This window comes from Chironomus tepperi, unplaced genomic scaffold (genome assembly GCF_022539635.2).
Source record: "Chironomus tepperi strain 1889 unplaced genomic scaffold, CSIRO-AGI_Ctep_v1 contig_244, whole genome shotgun sequence".
Lineage (NCBI taxonomy): Eukaryota > Metazoa > Arthropoda > Insecta > Diptera > Chironomidae > Chironomus > Chironomus tepperi.
Window position 1 is genome coordinate 1,989,194 of NW_027226366.1, and position 17,662 is coordinate 2,006,855.

Consider the following 17,662-nt stretch of genomic DNA (forward strand, 5'->3'; position numbering starts at 1 on the left):
AATGATCATTAAACAGTTTGAATAAGAAGCACACGTTTCATACAAAAAAGTTTGTGGTGCTTAAGATGAAAAAGTTGCACATCATCATATGTTGACGATCACTTAGCCCTAATATATGTACCTCTTGTTGCCCGTGGAGCCACTGAATTTGAACATCATCTCTTATGCTTACTGTACATGTGCCATGTAAAGTCGCAAACCATATTGACTTACAACTTAACCTGAATCGATGATACTCAACAAAGCATTGAAAAAATATATAAAATGTAATGTAATTCAAGGGAAGAGCAGGCAGGTAAGCGACAATCGATCCAATCGAAATTACATTTATGGACATGAAAACTTGTTGGTTCTCATGCGACGAGCTATATTTGTTATTTGAATTTTAAGCTTCAATCGCTTTACACCATAGAAATGAAAACACGATTACTATTGTTTATGGAAATAAAATGAACGTATTTACCAAGTGTACAATGTACAGAGAGCGACAATCACAAGTGACTTTTAAAAGTATTTCCATTCATAGGCATTATAGAGCTGTGCTTGATTGGTAAAAACCAGCTGAGTGAATGAGGGGAATAAGGAAATAAATGTAAAGAATATTGTGGAGAAGAATCAATTCGTTGTCGATGAGTACAAATAAATGTTGTTAATTTATCTCTTAATTGTATATTTTATTCGGTGAAATTAAGGTTTGTGATTTTTACTAAAAAAGTAAACATTTAAATTAATTAATTAATCATTGGCAATTAACCTAAAATACTCACGACAATTTGCTACGTCTGTACTCGTCGACGTCTCGGAATAAAAAGAACGAATGATTTTCAATTCGCGCCCTTTATGCTGAACGAGCGAATTGAAAACCGAAAGGCGAATTCGAATTTGAATTCAAATAAAAATTGTCCGTTAAATGTGTAAGTGAAAGTTAATTGCCAAGAATTGTACATAAATCATTGCTAAATGTTTAGCTTAATTAAAGACTTAATTGTAAATAAATTTCCTGCAATTTATTGTAATTCTTAATAACAATTCATAAAATTTAATGTTCCAAAAATAAATCGAAAACAATTTTACATAATGATGTGTAAATCTTGATGTGTATATTTCAAATGATAAATTTACGTTACACAATATAAGAAATTAAAACAAATTATTAATGAATTGTAAAGATGCTGTCGTAGTCAACGACATTCTCGGGAGCCCACGAAGATGATGATTACTCGCTGTCCAGCTTGACGAACTCCGATAAGACTAACACTTGTCCATCGGATGATGTGTCTGCAGGAACCGGTTGCGGAGGTTTATTGATAAGGTCTCCCACTTCAATCTTACGGCGCTTTGAGCCATTATGAGCTACCCTTGTTGGTTGCTGTTGAAGCAAATCACTGGCCATTGTTGCAACAGTTGAAGTCTCAGAAGTACTAGGACTATTGTCAGAAGTACCTTCCCCTGCGTGAATACTTCTGACTTATTTTCCAGAGTAAAGTCAAATGGAACTGTTGCGCCTTTGAGTTCAAGAACGCATGTAGTTGAGTCAGCGCTTGAAGGGGCTTCTGTCTCAAGTCCTGATGAATTAGCACAGTTAACAATGACTGTAAGTCCACAATTGCCAGCTGTGTCTTTGGCGTGAATATCTGGATCACCAGAATGTGGATGTCGCATTGGAGCAGCATGATGATACATGAGGACATTGGCTTCTTCAATGTCTCTCGACCATGCAGTAAGACCAGCGTGTAATAAAAACGCATTATGTTGACGAACGAGTACTGGTACTCCGTCAGAAATTATAGTGGTGATAGGCTGGTTGTACATGTCCATGTGGGTCAATACATTCTCCTTTGCAATCATTCTGGCGCTGGCTTGTGACAAGAATGTGACGAATCCTGTGTTTTGAGTGCGCTTATGTCTTGCCTCAAAATTCAAACGAGCTGCCGTGATAGTACCATGTGATTCAAAAAATCCGATTACATCAGCTAGATAATATGTCTGATTATCCGATGTTCTAAGTCGTTTTAGACCCTTGATGACGATTGATGCCGGTATATTCTCAAAACGTGATAAATAAGACGTGTTCATAATACGAGCGCGTCCAAACTTGTAGTCGACGATCTGCATGGCTTGTGGATCACGTCCGTCTTCTCGATAGTCAATAAAGGTATGCTCCAAGAATACACAGTCTATATTGGTGACTGAGATTAGGTACACGGAGAGTCCTAATCGCTTGTTGATGTAATCAGCACATCTAGCAATACCAATGATATTGGGAGCAAAAGGAGCAACCTTATGCAGGATTGCTCTTAATGGAACTCTGCTAGAGATATTGCTGAGGCGCATGATAGTATATGGACATCCATAATCAGATTGCGTTGCTGTTAGACTATCGCCTGATGATGCTACAGGAGTCATTTGAGACGAACCGGACAGGTCACTAGGCGCAGTTGGAAAGCGCTGAATAGGCACAGACTTGGGAGGAATATTGCTTGGTTTCACACCCATTATGTCTGTGAAAAAAGAGTAAAAGAGAATGTTAAGATTATGACTTGTCATGCACAAGTCATATAGAAAGAATTTTCTCTTTAAGAGGTGACTTAATAAACTTTTTGTAAGCTTATTAAGGTATTTCATTACTATTAGTCATAAGGTCTTAATTTCAATTTTAGCAAGACGCTTGGTACTGCGCTTTTTGCGTTCAGTACCATTTGGCATAAGTATGTCTGCAACTCTACCATTGCCATCTTTAGCGTAATAAACTTTCGTTATTCTTGCTCGTTCCCAAGCTTTTCTAGTCGTATTAGGATCAATAACAAGTACTAAATCACCTTTCTTTAAAGGCTCTGAATCCTTGAACCACTTCGTTCTTTTAGTTAAAATAGGGAGATATTGTAAGGTAAATTTCTTGGATATTTCTTCCGCTAGTATTCTTCCTCGTCTGTAATGATTCTTATCAGACAGAGGATCTGGAATATTTTTCATTCCGTGGATGGACTGTAAAATTGGCCAACCACTCCGATATTTAGCCAAGTGATGAGGAGTAAGAACTTCCTCATCTTCCGCACTAATTGGATTATGCGTGAGAGGCCTACAATTTATTCTATGGGCCGCCTCTTGAAGTGCGATATTAAATTCAGTACGTGATACTTTTTTGTCTTCAATAGATGATGCAATTGACTTCTTAACTGATTGAATTAATCTTTCATAAAACCCGCCAAACCATGGCGATTGAACCGGAATGAAGGCCCACCCTGCATGGGTCTTCATTGCTAATTCCGATTCAATTTCGTTCTTAGTTTTTCTCAAGAAGTCAACAATTTTACGACTATCAGCATGAATGATGTTAGCTGTACCGATAAAGTTTGTACCATTATCGGAAATGAATTGTTTAATAGGACCATGATTAGTCCACAAAGTCATAATTGCTTCAAAGACCGAAAGAGATGATAAATCATCGAGAACATGTAATTGTACAAATCTAGATGTAGTACAAATGAAAATTAATATCCACGTTTTCTTTGCATGGCCATTCTTTGCGAATACAGTGAAAGGACCGGCACAATCTAAGCCTGTCACTTCAAATGGCTTAAGATTTGCATCAGTTCGTACGTTAGGCAATGGTGACATTTTATACTCGGTAGGATTAGCATTGCGATATGCACAATAATTACATAATCTCTGCACTTTTTTCAAAGCTGCACGAGCTTGAGGCATCCATACTCTAGATCTCAAGTCTGCCACTTGAGCTTCTAGCCCAAAATGATTATGGTTATAATGGTAATCGAAAAGTAAAAGTGTACTTAAGGCACTTTCCCTGGGGGCAAGCGGTGCGAATTTCTGAGCATAAGTACTCAAAGGTTCGTTCACACGCGAACTAATTCTAATAACCCCATTGTTGTCCATGAAGACATTCAATTGTAATAATTCAGTATTGGTTATGCGTAAACCTTTAGATAATTTCTCATATTCATTTGGATAAACTTCACGTTGCATACGTCGAATAATAAAGAGTTCTGCTCTTTCTAAATCTAAAGGTGACAAATTATTAAAATTTACACAATTCATAATTTGTTTACGTATAGCATGATCATTCCATTTCTTTGACTTTAATAATGGAATCATAGCATCATAATATAACTTTAATGCGCGAGCTATAGCTCGTTTCAATTTTGACCAACTACCCAAAATGCTAGGGCTTAACAAGTCAATAATAAAATCATTAGCTATAGGACAATTAACAGGAGGTAACTTAATTGGAGTGTTTATTAAAACTGCCTCAAAATTAATATTACCAACCAAAATGTCATTATTATTTGCCTTTCTAAGCTTTTGCTTTGGCCAATGTATAGGAGGTAATTTCAAAAATTGTGGACCCTGAAACCACGATGAATTAATGTCTCCAAAATCAAACTTTTGAAATTTTGTTGCTAAATCTGCAACATTGTTTTTACTATCAACATAATTCCACTGTTCTTGATTTGTAAGCTCAAGAATTTCTTCGACAGGTGAAATAGCAAATTTAGGCAATTTAATATTTTCATTCTTAAGCCAGTTAAGAGTTATTTCGCTATCGGACCACATATACACCAGCAATTTGTAGTCTTTATGCAGATCTACAATTGTTTGGGTAAGTCTAGTACCAATAAGACACGAAAGAAGCTCCAATCTAGGCATTTCAGAAATTTCTGTCTTTGTTTTTATTTTCAGTGGTGCTACTTTGGCTTTAGCCATTACGAAGCTAACATACCGATAATTCTTAATAGTTGCTACCATATATGTTGATGCTGCAATTGCTTCTTTGCCTGCATCACAGAAACAGTGCAACTCTAACAAGTCAGCTTCGGACAAGTTTTTAGAAGGAAATCTAAGTCTGGGAATTTTAAGACAAGAGACTTTTTCTAAGTCTTTTAACCATTGCAGCCATTTGACATGGTCTGAGTCTGAGATTTCGTCATCCCAACCCAGCTTATTACGCCAAGAATTTTGTAATAAGATTTTACCTCTAATAATGCAATGTGCAATAAGACCCATTACATCAAAGATACGCGCGATTGTTGAACATTGATCCCGTTTGGTTGGTTTCAATCCACAATCTGTTGCTAGTTTAATGAATGCGTTTTTGTTCAAATTAAAAACAAAAACGTCTTGTTTAGGGTTCCATGCAACTCCTAATACTTTAGTAGTATATGTCGATTCTTCTTCTGACATAATTTCAATTAATTCTCTTTAACATGATCCTTATTTAATGCTTGTAGAACTTTCATACTATTGCTTTGAAAGCTCCCTAAATGCCAATTTATTGAATTTAAAATTTCTATGCATTGATTAGCCGTTTCTATGGCTTGCTCAACAGTTGGTTCACTTGTAAGGATGTCGTCCATATACGTATAATGTTCTAATGCTTCTGCAGCATTAGGGCATTTTTCTAACCATTTCTGAGCAGTCCTATTTTTGACCATTTGAGAAGCAAATGGACTACATTTGGGACCAAACAACATCACAGTCATTATGTATGTTTGCATAGGTTCTGTCAAATTTTGTCTAAAGAGAATTCTTTGGCATTGCTGGTCACGTTCACTTATCATAATTCTATGAAACATGCTTTTCACATCGGCTGTGAATGCGTATTTATGCATACGCATTCTCATTAGAGGCTTAAGCATATCCACTAAAAGGTTTGGACCCATTAGTAAATTATCATTAAGTGACGTACCACGATATTTGGCTGAAGCGTCATAAACATTTCGAGTTTTGACTGGCACTTTGTTGTGATTTACAACTAAAGTCATAGGTAAATAATTAACATTAGGCCAATGAGCTTTTAAGTCACGTTCAGATGCAGGACGGACATAATTCTCATTGACTAATTGTAGGAAATTATTATTAAATTCCTTTAATAGATCGGGATTTTTCTTAAGCTTATTTTCAGTCGCTATTTGACGCTGATAAACCATAGGATAATTATCTGGTAATCTAGGAATTTCATCCTGGATTAAATTCCAAATTAATGGTACTTCAATCGATCCATTTGGTAAAACTTTCATATTTTTATCTAAATACTTAATGGCTTCTAGCTCATCTTTGGTATAATGCACTTTTTTAGGTGTAATGCCTAAACTATCGATTGAGCATGAATGTGTATAAACTTTATCTAACATTTCATTAGATATTCGTTGAGAATTGAGGCTATCTTCCTCTATTATCTGATGATTGTTAACCGAGTAAGATTCTTGAAAGCATTCTGGCGCGCCTCCATAAATAGTGTATCCCAGTTTACTTTTTAAAGCAACTGGTTTATTATTGCCATCTTGAATTGCCGATTCTATGGCTTCAAAAACATATGCATGACGTGAGCCAATAAGCATTGTTGGAATTGCATCCTTATATGATGCGAATGGAATATTCTTAAGATGAGTGAATTTCTTTTTCAGAATATCCACGTTTAATGAACGAGGTGGCAACAGAAGATTACTGATAGCATAACATTCATCTAAAATTAAACGTTCACTATTTTCGAGAATGCCCGAAATTTCTAATTTTACTTTAATAGCTTCAGTGCTTTTAATAATAGAATCAGTCCATTGCAGATTAATGATACAAGGTACGCCTGAGATACCTAAGTCGTCAATTAATTCTCTTTTTACGAGAGTTATTTCTGCAGCTGAATCACCGATTGCAAAACCAAAAGCTTTATTGCTTTGGCCATAGAATATTGTGCGAAATAATTTGACTGTCCGTTGTGAACCTTCAAATGCAGAGGTTGTTTGAGATGCAATAGTACTAATGACATAAGGTCGTTGAACATGCTCATCAGATAAATGAGGATAATTAATGCTGAATGCTACTGGGTTTGCTGCATGAGCTCCAGGAACAGCAGGTATCTGCGCCTGCTGAACTTGGGCTTGAATACCAGCAGTTGCTACCCCAGCAACATTTTGATTGTTGTTTTGCTGCTGAGCTATTCTATCATGTGCTCTTGCTGCATTATTATTAGTACTAGCTCTTCGTTGTGGTTTTCTATTTGAATTATTAGAATATGATCTATAATTGACATTTCTATGCAAAGTCACGTGATGTTTTCCTGTACATCTAGCGTTCTGATCAAACTTATACCCACAACCGGACTTAATATCACAATCTCTTGCTGAATGAGAAGTTGTTAATAAACAATTATGGCATAAATTTTTAGTTCGTACCACATTAAATTTTTCATCCATTTTCATGCTACGATATTGTTTACATTCCAATGTGAAGTGGTTTCTTGCCCCACATAGCTCACATTTCTTTGGCAATTGATTGACTTTAGCCATATCATAGCCTAAATATCTAGCTACTTCCTTATCACGAATTTCATACTTGTAATCCGAATTATTAAATGATTGCGAGGTGTTCGTGTATGTCGATGGCCCTGAACTCATCGACATGACTTGAAAGCCCTTCGCTTTACTCATTTTATTTTCAGATTTAATGAAGGTACCTAGTGGTAAGGTTTTAGCAATTTGATTAAGGAAATCAAATTGCACATCCAAACGTTCCATTCGCGTGGCTGCGTTTGGATGTTTATCATAGAAAAATTTATAGTAAGCTTCTTGGTGATAAGATTCAAGTTGATTATGAATTTTAGCTGCTAACGTACTGTCTGTAATTACTAAACCAGCATATGAGCAAGCAGCCATATAACTGGCAATATATGTCGTCACCTCTACACAAGATGCATGTGTAAGAGGCTTAGACATTTTCGCGTTTAGTAGTTTGAGTTTCGCGGCCTCAACTACTACGTTAGCATTGCCATAGCTGTCTTTAAGATACTGCATAGTTTGGTCTGGATTAATTAAATCCAAAATATTATCGACGCGTTCTAGGGCTTGACCAGACAATGATTTGCGAATGATTCGTCTCATCATTGCCTCATCATATTGCCCTTCTTGTCTAGTACGCTCAACAGCTCTTTGAAAAGCGAGCCACTTCTCAGGTCTTCCATCGAATATTTCTATTTTTGGTAAACTTTTACGGATTTCTCCTAAAGAAAGTAATGTTACTTGATTGGAGATTCCTGCTAAACAATCATTTATGCTTGAAGCGTTATTTGAACCGCTTACAGCATTGGATTCATTAATAATACTAGTTCTACTAACTGTTGGTATGGCATTGTTGTTGCCAGCAACAGACTGAATATTATTTCCTACATTAGAGAAAAATGTTTGTCCCATTTCTCTACTTCGATTAAGTTCATCATCGATTCTTATCGCTCGATGATTTGCTTGCATTATTGCATCAGAATAAGTTGATGACTTGATTGGATTTGCACACTGTCTATTATCATTCAAGCTAGGTATAGGCTGATTGACAGGTGCTGGAAGATTTTCTCTAGCATTAGATGCAATGCCAGTAGAAGTGAATATAGGATGAGGTATATTCATAGGAGGGTTCTCATATATAGTTCGTTGCATGCTTTCATTTTCATTGGCAACGGCAGCATATCGAGCTTTTAGCTCTTTATATTTTCTTAACAGTTCTTCACGTGAGACTAGCTCAATATCGTATTGAGTATCATCTACAATTTCATAAACAGTAATTTTTTCTGATTCTGGATTATGAACGTTTTTTGAATGTTCTACTTCTGTGCTCTTTTTTGGAATGGCACCAGTAGTTACTAGCTTTGTTTTACAAAATTCCATGAGCCTTTGCTTCAATGGAACTAGATGGATATCATTATCAACTACAGCTTGTGCAGCTGTGTTCATGGGATTAGACGAACATACATTACACATCCACGGAAGAGCTTCTTCAGTAATGTCTGAGAAGTTAAAACCAGTACAACGTATATGATAAATACGATTGCATGAAACACATAAGGCATATGTCTGTAGGTCTGACTTATCACGTTCATCGCCCTGTGCGCTGAACCAATGACAATCATTATCTGACCCGCATTTAATGTTCTCTTTAACCTTCGCGGCTTTGAGCATGTAGCTAGCTATGCTACTACAATCAGGATTAAATTTCCTGTAAATTTGCTTAGCATTCTTTTTCTTAAGAAAGAATTCGGCAAGTGTACCACACGATTTAACGCTTTCCATTGTATTACAGTAATGGATGTGGATTTAAAATTATTAATTATTAAATGTCTTAAGGACTTTTTAATTGAAGAAATATCTACGATAGAATTCGCGAATTTACTTACAATATCTCAGTTGCTATCAACTAACAATTAAACGGAATTAATGCGTTATTATAAACGACTTGAAATGCGTCTTAGGTTCGACGACTTTGGGAACGTTCTAACTGTGACGGTTGATACGACTGCGCTTTATGCCTTATGACTCACACGGCACTATTACTTGTGACACGTGTGAAAATAATTTAATTAAATGCCTTTTGCAGGACTTCGTATGATAGATGCCTCCTATAGAGGACTTTATGAACTACGCACTATGTGCTTTGTTAGTTTAGTGCACTGGATCTTTGACCATAAGATCCAGTGAATAAATTGAGAAATTAGGTTAAAAGTGCTAATCGTGGAAATTCCACTCCACCCGCTAACTGCCTTGCACAGCTATTGGATGTTGTTCGGAAGTGGAGGTATATTCCTGACTACCTCACTCCACTCTAACTTCCTTTTTAATTTGTTAGTATTGGTCTTGTTAATTAAATCACCACTAATTCACTACTACTCACGTCAGCTTATCTCTGTCTTTACGCGTCCAATTCTATTATCCACGTGTTTTGCTTCACAGGATGTTTTGACGATGATAATTTCTGATCTTTACAGAAATTTTCTTCAGATGTTGATTTTGGTAGCTGACGCTGAGTTCTTATTATGGCTGATGATGATGTTGATGATAGATGTTGAAGACCACGATGATTTAATTTCCACTTGAAAGCACGTTGACAATTTTCCAATTGTCTAAAAATGATGTCGATGAGTACAAATAAATGTTGTTAATTTATCTCTTAATTGTATATTTTATTCGGTGAAATTAAGGTTTGTGATTTTTACTAAAAAAGTAAACATTTAAATTAATTAATTAATCATTGGCAATTAACCTAAAATACTCACGACAATTTGCTACGTCTGTACTCGTCGACGTCTCGGAATAAAAGAACGAATGATTTTCAATTCGCGCCCTTTATGCTGAACGAGCGAATTGAAAACCGAAAGGCGAATTCGAATTTGAATTCAAATAAAAATTGTCCGTTAAATGTGTAAGTGAAAGTTAATTGCCAAGAATTGTACATAAATCATTGCTAAATGTTTAGCTTAATTAAAGACTTAATTGTAAATAAATTTCCTGCAATTTATTGTAATTCTTAATAACAATTCATAAAATTTAATGTTCCAAAAATAAATCGAAAACAATTTTACATAATGATGTGTAAATCTTGATGTGTATATTTCAAATGATAAATTTACGTTACACAATATAAGAAATTAAAACAAATTATTAATGAATTGTAAAGATGCTGTCGTAGTCAACGACAATTCGTTCTACCTGAATATCGATCTGACTCTGTGTGTCTATCTCATTTTGTGAATTAAACAATTCATTCTACATGAATGTGTTCTCATACAATTAACCTGTCGTTTCAACTTGCTAACTATTGATCATTTTTATTTGCTATTTTAATGATTTTGGATTTATCGACAAAATTAATTTGAGAACCTTACAAATTCGATCAAAAATTGAATAGATTTCTTTCAAAATTTTAAAAAACTCTAAAAAATGGATTTTTCTGTAAAGTTTTTGAGTTTTCTTTAAATTTGAACTGTTAAGCTAGGTTTAATTAGTACTTTACACTGTTTTTTGTCTGGTTGCAACGTTTTCAAACTAATTTTGTTTTAAATTCAACAATTTCACAATCTCAAATTTCAAAGTTCAAAAGAAAAACTAAAACCTTACAAATTATGTTGAAGTATTGTATGGTTCTAAATTCAAAAAGAGAAAGATCGTTAAATTTTATGGTGATTCATGTTGAAAATTGCCATTTCAAGCAAATAATGATACCTATTACGGAACTAGAGTCAATAAAACTCAAGCAAACGCCATTAACAAATAACAATAGTAATTTTTAATTAATTCTATCAGTGCTCCACCAAAAATGTTCACCATAAACAGTTCCATATGACGTTAATAGCAAACACAAAAAAAGAAGAGATAATAAAATTCAAATTCTAATGTGTACATAAGAAATAATTTAAAATTCTATGAATGTAGCTTTTATGAATGAATTTAATTTTTTTTTTGTGTTTTTTCTATTTTACAAATAACACAATTGATTTCCCTTCATGCACAATATGATCCAACTACCATCATATAATTATATTATGACCGACCATCATCAGCACTAAAAATGGCACATTATGATAATGTTACTTTCACTGGCTAATATTAAGCAAGTATAGCATAAAGTTCATTGAATTTCAAATGCAAGCAAGAAAATTCTGGGAAATGGCGCAAAACGTACTTCTTAATTTGGTAAAGTGAGCATGTAAGCACAATTGAAATAATAAAAAGAAGAATCATTAATTTCCGCTGGCTTTTTGTTAGTTAGTTTTACTTGTTGCTGACTGGCATAACACAATTTGATGGATCTTTATACCCGGTGTATCATCAATTTAAATATGTATGTATGTACACACCAGACAAGAGCCATGTTTATTATTTTCAACATTAGATTGCTGGAAGTTGATAGGGGAATAAAAAATATAAAGAACAATGGGAATGAGCCGCCCGTGCAATGAGGAGGACATGGATGGGTAAGCAACAAACTTCATGAATGACATGCTTTGAATATATAAAAGGTTAGAGAAAGAGAACCTTGCTATACTAGTGCAGGTGCCATTCATCATCTGTCATCATTATTTTTGAAACATTTCAATACACACAATTTGAATTGTACATAAATTTATAGATCTTGTTTGTACATTGGAGTCTCACTGTCAATTCATGAGAATTATTTCTACAAGAAGTTAGTTGTTGATGGGATTAAAGGAAATGAAACATCCTTCTTCATTCATGCCTAACACAAAAAATATAAGAAGTTTTTGAGTTCTCAATGGATCATGTATGATACACAAATTATAATAGATGTGTAAGACTAAAAAATAAACAGGAAATTGTCCCGCATTAGAGACGAAATCGGCATGAAGAAGAAATGTAAACATTTTTTTTACCACTCATATCCCTTCCATCTCCATCTCACTTACTTTATTGTCCTTTTTTCAATATTTCTCAACTTTTTTATGCTTCATATGAAGGAAAGATACATAGATAGAAAGAGGAAGATTACAATTCTATGCATCATCTCCAATTTTTTTATCTTATACGCTCTCTTTCATTTCTTGTGTGTTCATTCATAACAAGCTAAGAAGAATGGAATGGAAGAAGATTTCACATATAAGAAGATCCCAAAAAATTTGTTGTTTTCTTTTAGTATACCCAATTACTCATTTCCTATTCGACAGGTTCGCTTACTTGGCACCTTAAAACATACATACAGTCATATAGACTATATATTTTCTTAATGATAAGAGTCCCGGAATCAACAATAGAAGTTTATTTAAGTGGAGGTTCTTTACGTTCTCTTTCTATTTGCAGCTCAATTTTTTTTTTATATTTTTAGAAAGGAAATGTTAAAAAATGAAATTAAATTATCTATAGAAGTTTTTTCTTATTCTTCCCTTCATTGTGCCTTACTCTTAATGCGACTTATATGCCTTTTTCATCTATGAACATTCATTGATTCTATATTTTTTCTTATGAAGAATTATTTTTATTTTCTTTCTTCTTTTTCTGTCGATTCGAAGAAGAAAAAATTAAAAAAAAAATTAATTCATGAATGAATAAGCTATACTAAAATGATAGTTGGGTATATATCTTAACATGGTGTTAAAAGACAAACCGCACAAGTTTCAATTGAATGATTTTCTTCTTACTCTCATTTTTCTATGCGTGCTTGGTGGCTAATTTAATGTGCAGTTGTTGTGCAGTCAGTTTGTCTTTAATGAATAACTTTTTGAAAGCACTAAACGTGAATAGGCATTTTAAAATTTTAACGAACTTTTTGGATTTAAATTTGGAAGGTTAAAATTTTGAACTTCAATTTTTTGAAATTTTCTGAAAATTTTAGCAAGTCAGTCATTCAACCTTCAATTAAATAGCAAATAAAATGTCATGTCAATCTCTCTTGCTATAAAACAACCGGCATTTCAGAATAAAAATCAAATTTCACATCATTGACCAAAAACAATTCAGGTGACTCAATTCAAATCGAAAATAACCGTTGATAATTTTTTATTTAATTATGATTCATTAAAATGAAGAAAATGTTATAAAATCTAGAACATTACACAATTCTTAATTAATCAATCGACTTTATAATTAAAGGTCAATCAAGAAATGCACTTGATTCACTCGTCCCACAATAATTCATGTTACTTGCACTCTATTTTTTCCACAACAATTTTTCAGAAAATAAAAGAAAAACGAGAGAATCAAATTGTAAAAATTTAATTAATTTCTATGTTTATAAGATTACTCACTTTAATCGAAACCGATTCATGGTGAATCAATGATGATATTTCCTTGAAATTGAAATTTTTCTTTTTTTGATCTTCTTTCCAAAATATTTTATTTAATTAATTCAATGATCACGATGACTGTCAGCAAAATTCTATTTCTCTTTTGATTCCTTTCGCACTTTTTGCTACACTTTATTTATCACTTATTGTATTCCTATAGTTATGTTTATATGATTGATTTGAACGATTGTCTACTTTGCGCATTTAGCGTATCATGTCGATTATGTCATCTTTATAACAGAGTCATTTAAATATTTCTTTTATAGAAATATTATGATATTTGATAATCACTTAAGGCCACACCAAGGAATTCTTAAGTTCTCAACTATATTCACAGCTTCTTTATTTTATTAGATTTTTTCTTTTATTTCTCTTTTTTTATGATTTCGCATATTACATCTGCAAAATTTATGCGAAATTTCTAACATTTATTTGATAATCATCGCATATCAACAAACTGGATGTTCTGTTTTTCAGCTGGGATGATAGAAAATTTTAATTATTTATCAAATAAATTCCTTTGCTCTGTGATAAAATACGTCTTAAGAAAAAAATATAAAGGCACATGAAAATATTGTGAAATTTCAATATTTAAACAGTAAATTTTTACGTCCGTATCGATACTCAGCTCAACGAATAACTAACGAAAATATATGAATGAATGAATGAATTACTTGTGAATGATCGAAACATTATTGAGAGAGAAAACATTCAACAGTCGATGCAACATTCTTAGAGAGAGACACAACATTGGTGAGAGACAAAACATTAACAGTGTTGACCGGCAAGCTGTGCGTGTTGATTAGTGTCTGAACATGATTCTTATCGATAATAGAGTTATGATAAAATAAAAAGGAATTGAATATTTGGGGAGCATGTTTAGTAAACTCAAGGATTTTGGAAGTTCATTATAATTTGTAACGGTCAAAAATTTGAATTTTTTAGGAAACACTAACACTATGAAAGGAAATTGTAAAATTTTCATTTGCAAATTTTTCTACTTTCGAGTGAACTCTGTTAGTACAGAACCATTGTAAATGATTTATTGCTCACTTATCAAGCCAACTAAAGTAAATAAATTATGAATCTATTGATATTTGTGTATCAATTTGAAAATGCAATAATGTTACAAATTTGGTTGTTTGTGTTAGTGTCCAAAATTGGGTGTCATGCAAATCTTGATGTAAGAATATGCAATTGTTGATCTACTAGATCCTATGAAGACATCCCACGATGTTCATTAATTCTTAAAAATCCTTCACATTCTTCAATAAAATTCCAATGCTTTTGCAACATTAACTCAATGTTCTACGATTCTATGCTTCTATGCTCACCTGATCATAAGTACACAAGAAAAATAATGTTAATCTAAGTCTATAAATCGAATGAAAATTAAATACATGTCAACTTCTCTATCGCACTAAAACAACTTGACTTATTCCATTCGTTGCAACTTGTATTTACCAAAATAGGATAAAGACTGATTTGAGTGAGTTTTAAAAAGGAGTGAGTGTAAATAACAAGACACGATAGAAGAAAAACCGTAATTCTAGTTGAATTAATGATTAAATTTATGTCTATATAGAAAATGCTACTTTGTGTACCAACGGTATAATTTAGAGATTCAATGGATCCTGAATGATATATGCGCGCGTTACATTGTTTCCAAAATAAATGTTTAACAGCCTATAATTTAAGCATGAATTACTTTAAACCTTGGTCAATTGGAAATAAAGTATAAACTTGAATGGAATGACTGCATGAATGCCTAGTTTTGCAAAGAGTACTGCGTAGGCTGAACATACTGAATTTGTTTGTTTCTCCTTCAATAAATGCTTGTATTTTCGATTAAAATTAATTTTTTTAATGTTGATGCAGATTTATTAAACGGCTGTTAACACACTTTAGTAGCAAATCTACCATCAGTTGTGAACTAATTAAAATATCTTGGTGATGATAATTAATGAGAGATAATTTACGATTTTATGTTGCTCGACTTAATTAATGCAGTAAATCATATGATTCTATCTGAATTTCAATATTTGAATCAATTTGAAGGGCCTCAAACTATGCAAGATGTTTAAAAATTTTCAAATTGTAAAAATACGTTAAAAATTATGCGATTCTGTGCATCAAATATATCTTCATAATTATGATTCTTTATTCATTTCTCTACATAAATGATTGATCATAAAATAGTATTTCACAAGCATCCTCAATTGTTACTAGTTTATATGATTCTCAAACAAAATTAATTACATTAAGTATCAACTTACGTACAACTGAATGGATTGGAATGGAACTCGATTCTACGATTGTTTGTAATGTAATTTTTAACATTTGGCGTAGTAAACTTAGATAAAAAGCAATATTCAACTTTGTTCAGCAATGGGCAAGCAGGAAGGACGTCGATGAAACGCAAATGCAATAAATGGACTTTCAGTTCCTTAAGATTTTTACAAGAGACCATTATTTGTGACAGCTTTAGACGCATTTCAGATGATTGAACAGCACATGCAATGATCAGCTTCTTTAATGTTGTATTTACAGGTATATTAAGTCTTGCGTTCCTAGGATTACTGGTAATTTGACGGAAGTGAAATGTGTGCATTTTTGGAAACTCTGATAAGAAGAACACAACATCATCGAATCTTAATCTGTCAAGTCGAACGATTTTTAGTGTTGAACGATGGATTCGCAAGAAATCATAAATTGTATCAATGCTGTACCAAAATGAAAAAAGAAAGCCAAAAATATTAATTTCTTCAAGCTTAAATTTAAAGTCAGTTGCATGTAGATGTTCTAAAATATCAAGCTGATTAAGTGTCAACGATTTCAATTTTTCCATATTTTTAAGCGACTCAATAAAGATTTTTTGTGACTTGATGTTCATTTCCCCGCATTGAATGTTCAGTTTCCTGAGATTTGTGCTCCTTGACAATAATCCGTTTGTGCAAAAATAATTAGCGTGTATTCTTGTTCTATTCCTTAGAAATGAAAAGTTTTTAAATTTCAGTTCCTTTAAATTTGGCAATTCACAGATTCGCTGGAAGTCATGCGATGTCTTTATAGTACAAAGTGATTTTGAGAATTTCTTCAGTATTGCTCGGATGTTAACTTCAGCACCTAATTCCTTTATGCGACTGTGATCAAATCCAATAATTAAGTTCTGATATCTTCTTTCACTTTTTAGCAATGGATCAACATCATTTTTGCAGTTGAACTGAGTGTATTTTGTTGATATTTTTCTCATACATGCTTTTGACTGTCCAATCATATGATACCATCGTTTGCTGACCAATGATGCTTTCAGGACATCCTTTGCATTGAAATAAGTTATAATTTCATTGAAAATTTCCTCGGGTAATGCGTTCAATAAGTCCATTTCTTAATTGTCTAGGAATAATTATTAAAAAATTAAAATTTAATCACTTTGCTACAGAATAGTGAGTTTTTACTACTTACATCATGTAGATAGTAAGTTTATGTATTTACTTTTCTTGTCCACAACACTTAATTTTAAGTTTAAACTAGTTAAATTGAAGATTTTCTAGGAGAGAACTTTTGCTTGCTTGATTATTTTACCGGAAAATTTCAAAACATTTCAAATTTGAAACAGTCGTTAAATCATAAAATTTCTTCAAACTAATGCAAAGCATAATGCTATTCAGTTAAGTTATTCCTATCTCATTTCTTTAATTCCATTTTCGATTAAATAAAATCAACAGCAAGAGAATACTGACAATACATAAAATAAAAAAGAAATAAACCGCATACAAAAAAATAATGTTTTGACCAGAGCTGTTAGTCGTGTCAAATCGTTTATAAAAAATAATATGCTAACCTACTGACCGCAAGCAGCTGCTCTGGGATTGAAGGAAAGAAGAAAAAAATGTGAGGATGCCGAAATGAAATCATGTGTGTAATACTGCCGTTTTTGAAGACAATCGTCAATCTTCTTTTTTGGTCATCATTCTCCTTTCAACATTATTTTTATGCATGCAGAGAGTTACGGAATGGATAAGCGAAATAAAAAATTTTTGGAAATAAAACAAACTTCTGAAAAGAAGAAACAGGAGTTATAAAGTC

The 17,662-nt window shown here is 33.0% G+C and overlaps 2 protein-coding genes across 2 annotated transcripts in view; both read right to left on the reverse strand.

The window, feature by feature from the left end:
• Lrt (Leucine-rich tendon-specific protein) overlaps window positions 1–14,193 on the reverse strand; it is a 32,666-nt gene extending 18,473 nt beyond the window's left edge. Inside the window, exon 1 of the mRNA XM_070641217.1 lies at window positions 13,535–14,193. Coding sequence (XP_070497318.1) covers window positions 13,535–13,554 — 20 coding nt within the window. The 5' untranslated portion in view covers window positions 13,555–14,193. The remainder of the gene's footprint in view (window positions 1–13,534) is intronic.
• Window positions 14,194–15,741: 1,548 nt separating this feature from the next.
• LOC139091440 (uncharacterized) lies at window positions 15,742–17,152 on the reverse strand. Its single transcript, XM_070641527.1, has 2 exons — window positions 17,039–17,152; window positions 15,742–16,969 (listed from the first exon to the last, which is right to left on the reverse strand). Exon 2 carries the CDS (start codon window positions 16,956–16,958, stop codon window positions 15,846–15,848), a length of 1,113 nt encoding a protein of 370 aa, XP_070497628.1. The 5' UTR covers window positions 16,959–16,969; window positions 17,039–17,152; the 3' UTR covers window positions 15,742–15,845.
• Between the last annotated feature and the right edge of the window lie 510 nt (window positions 17,153–17,662).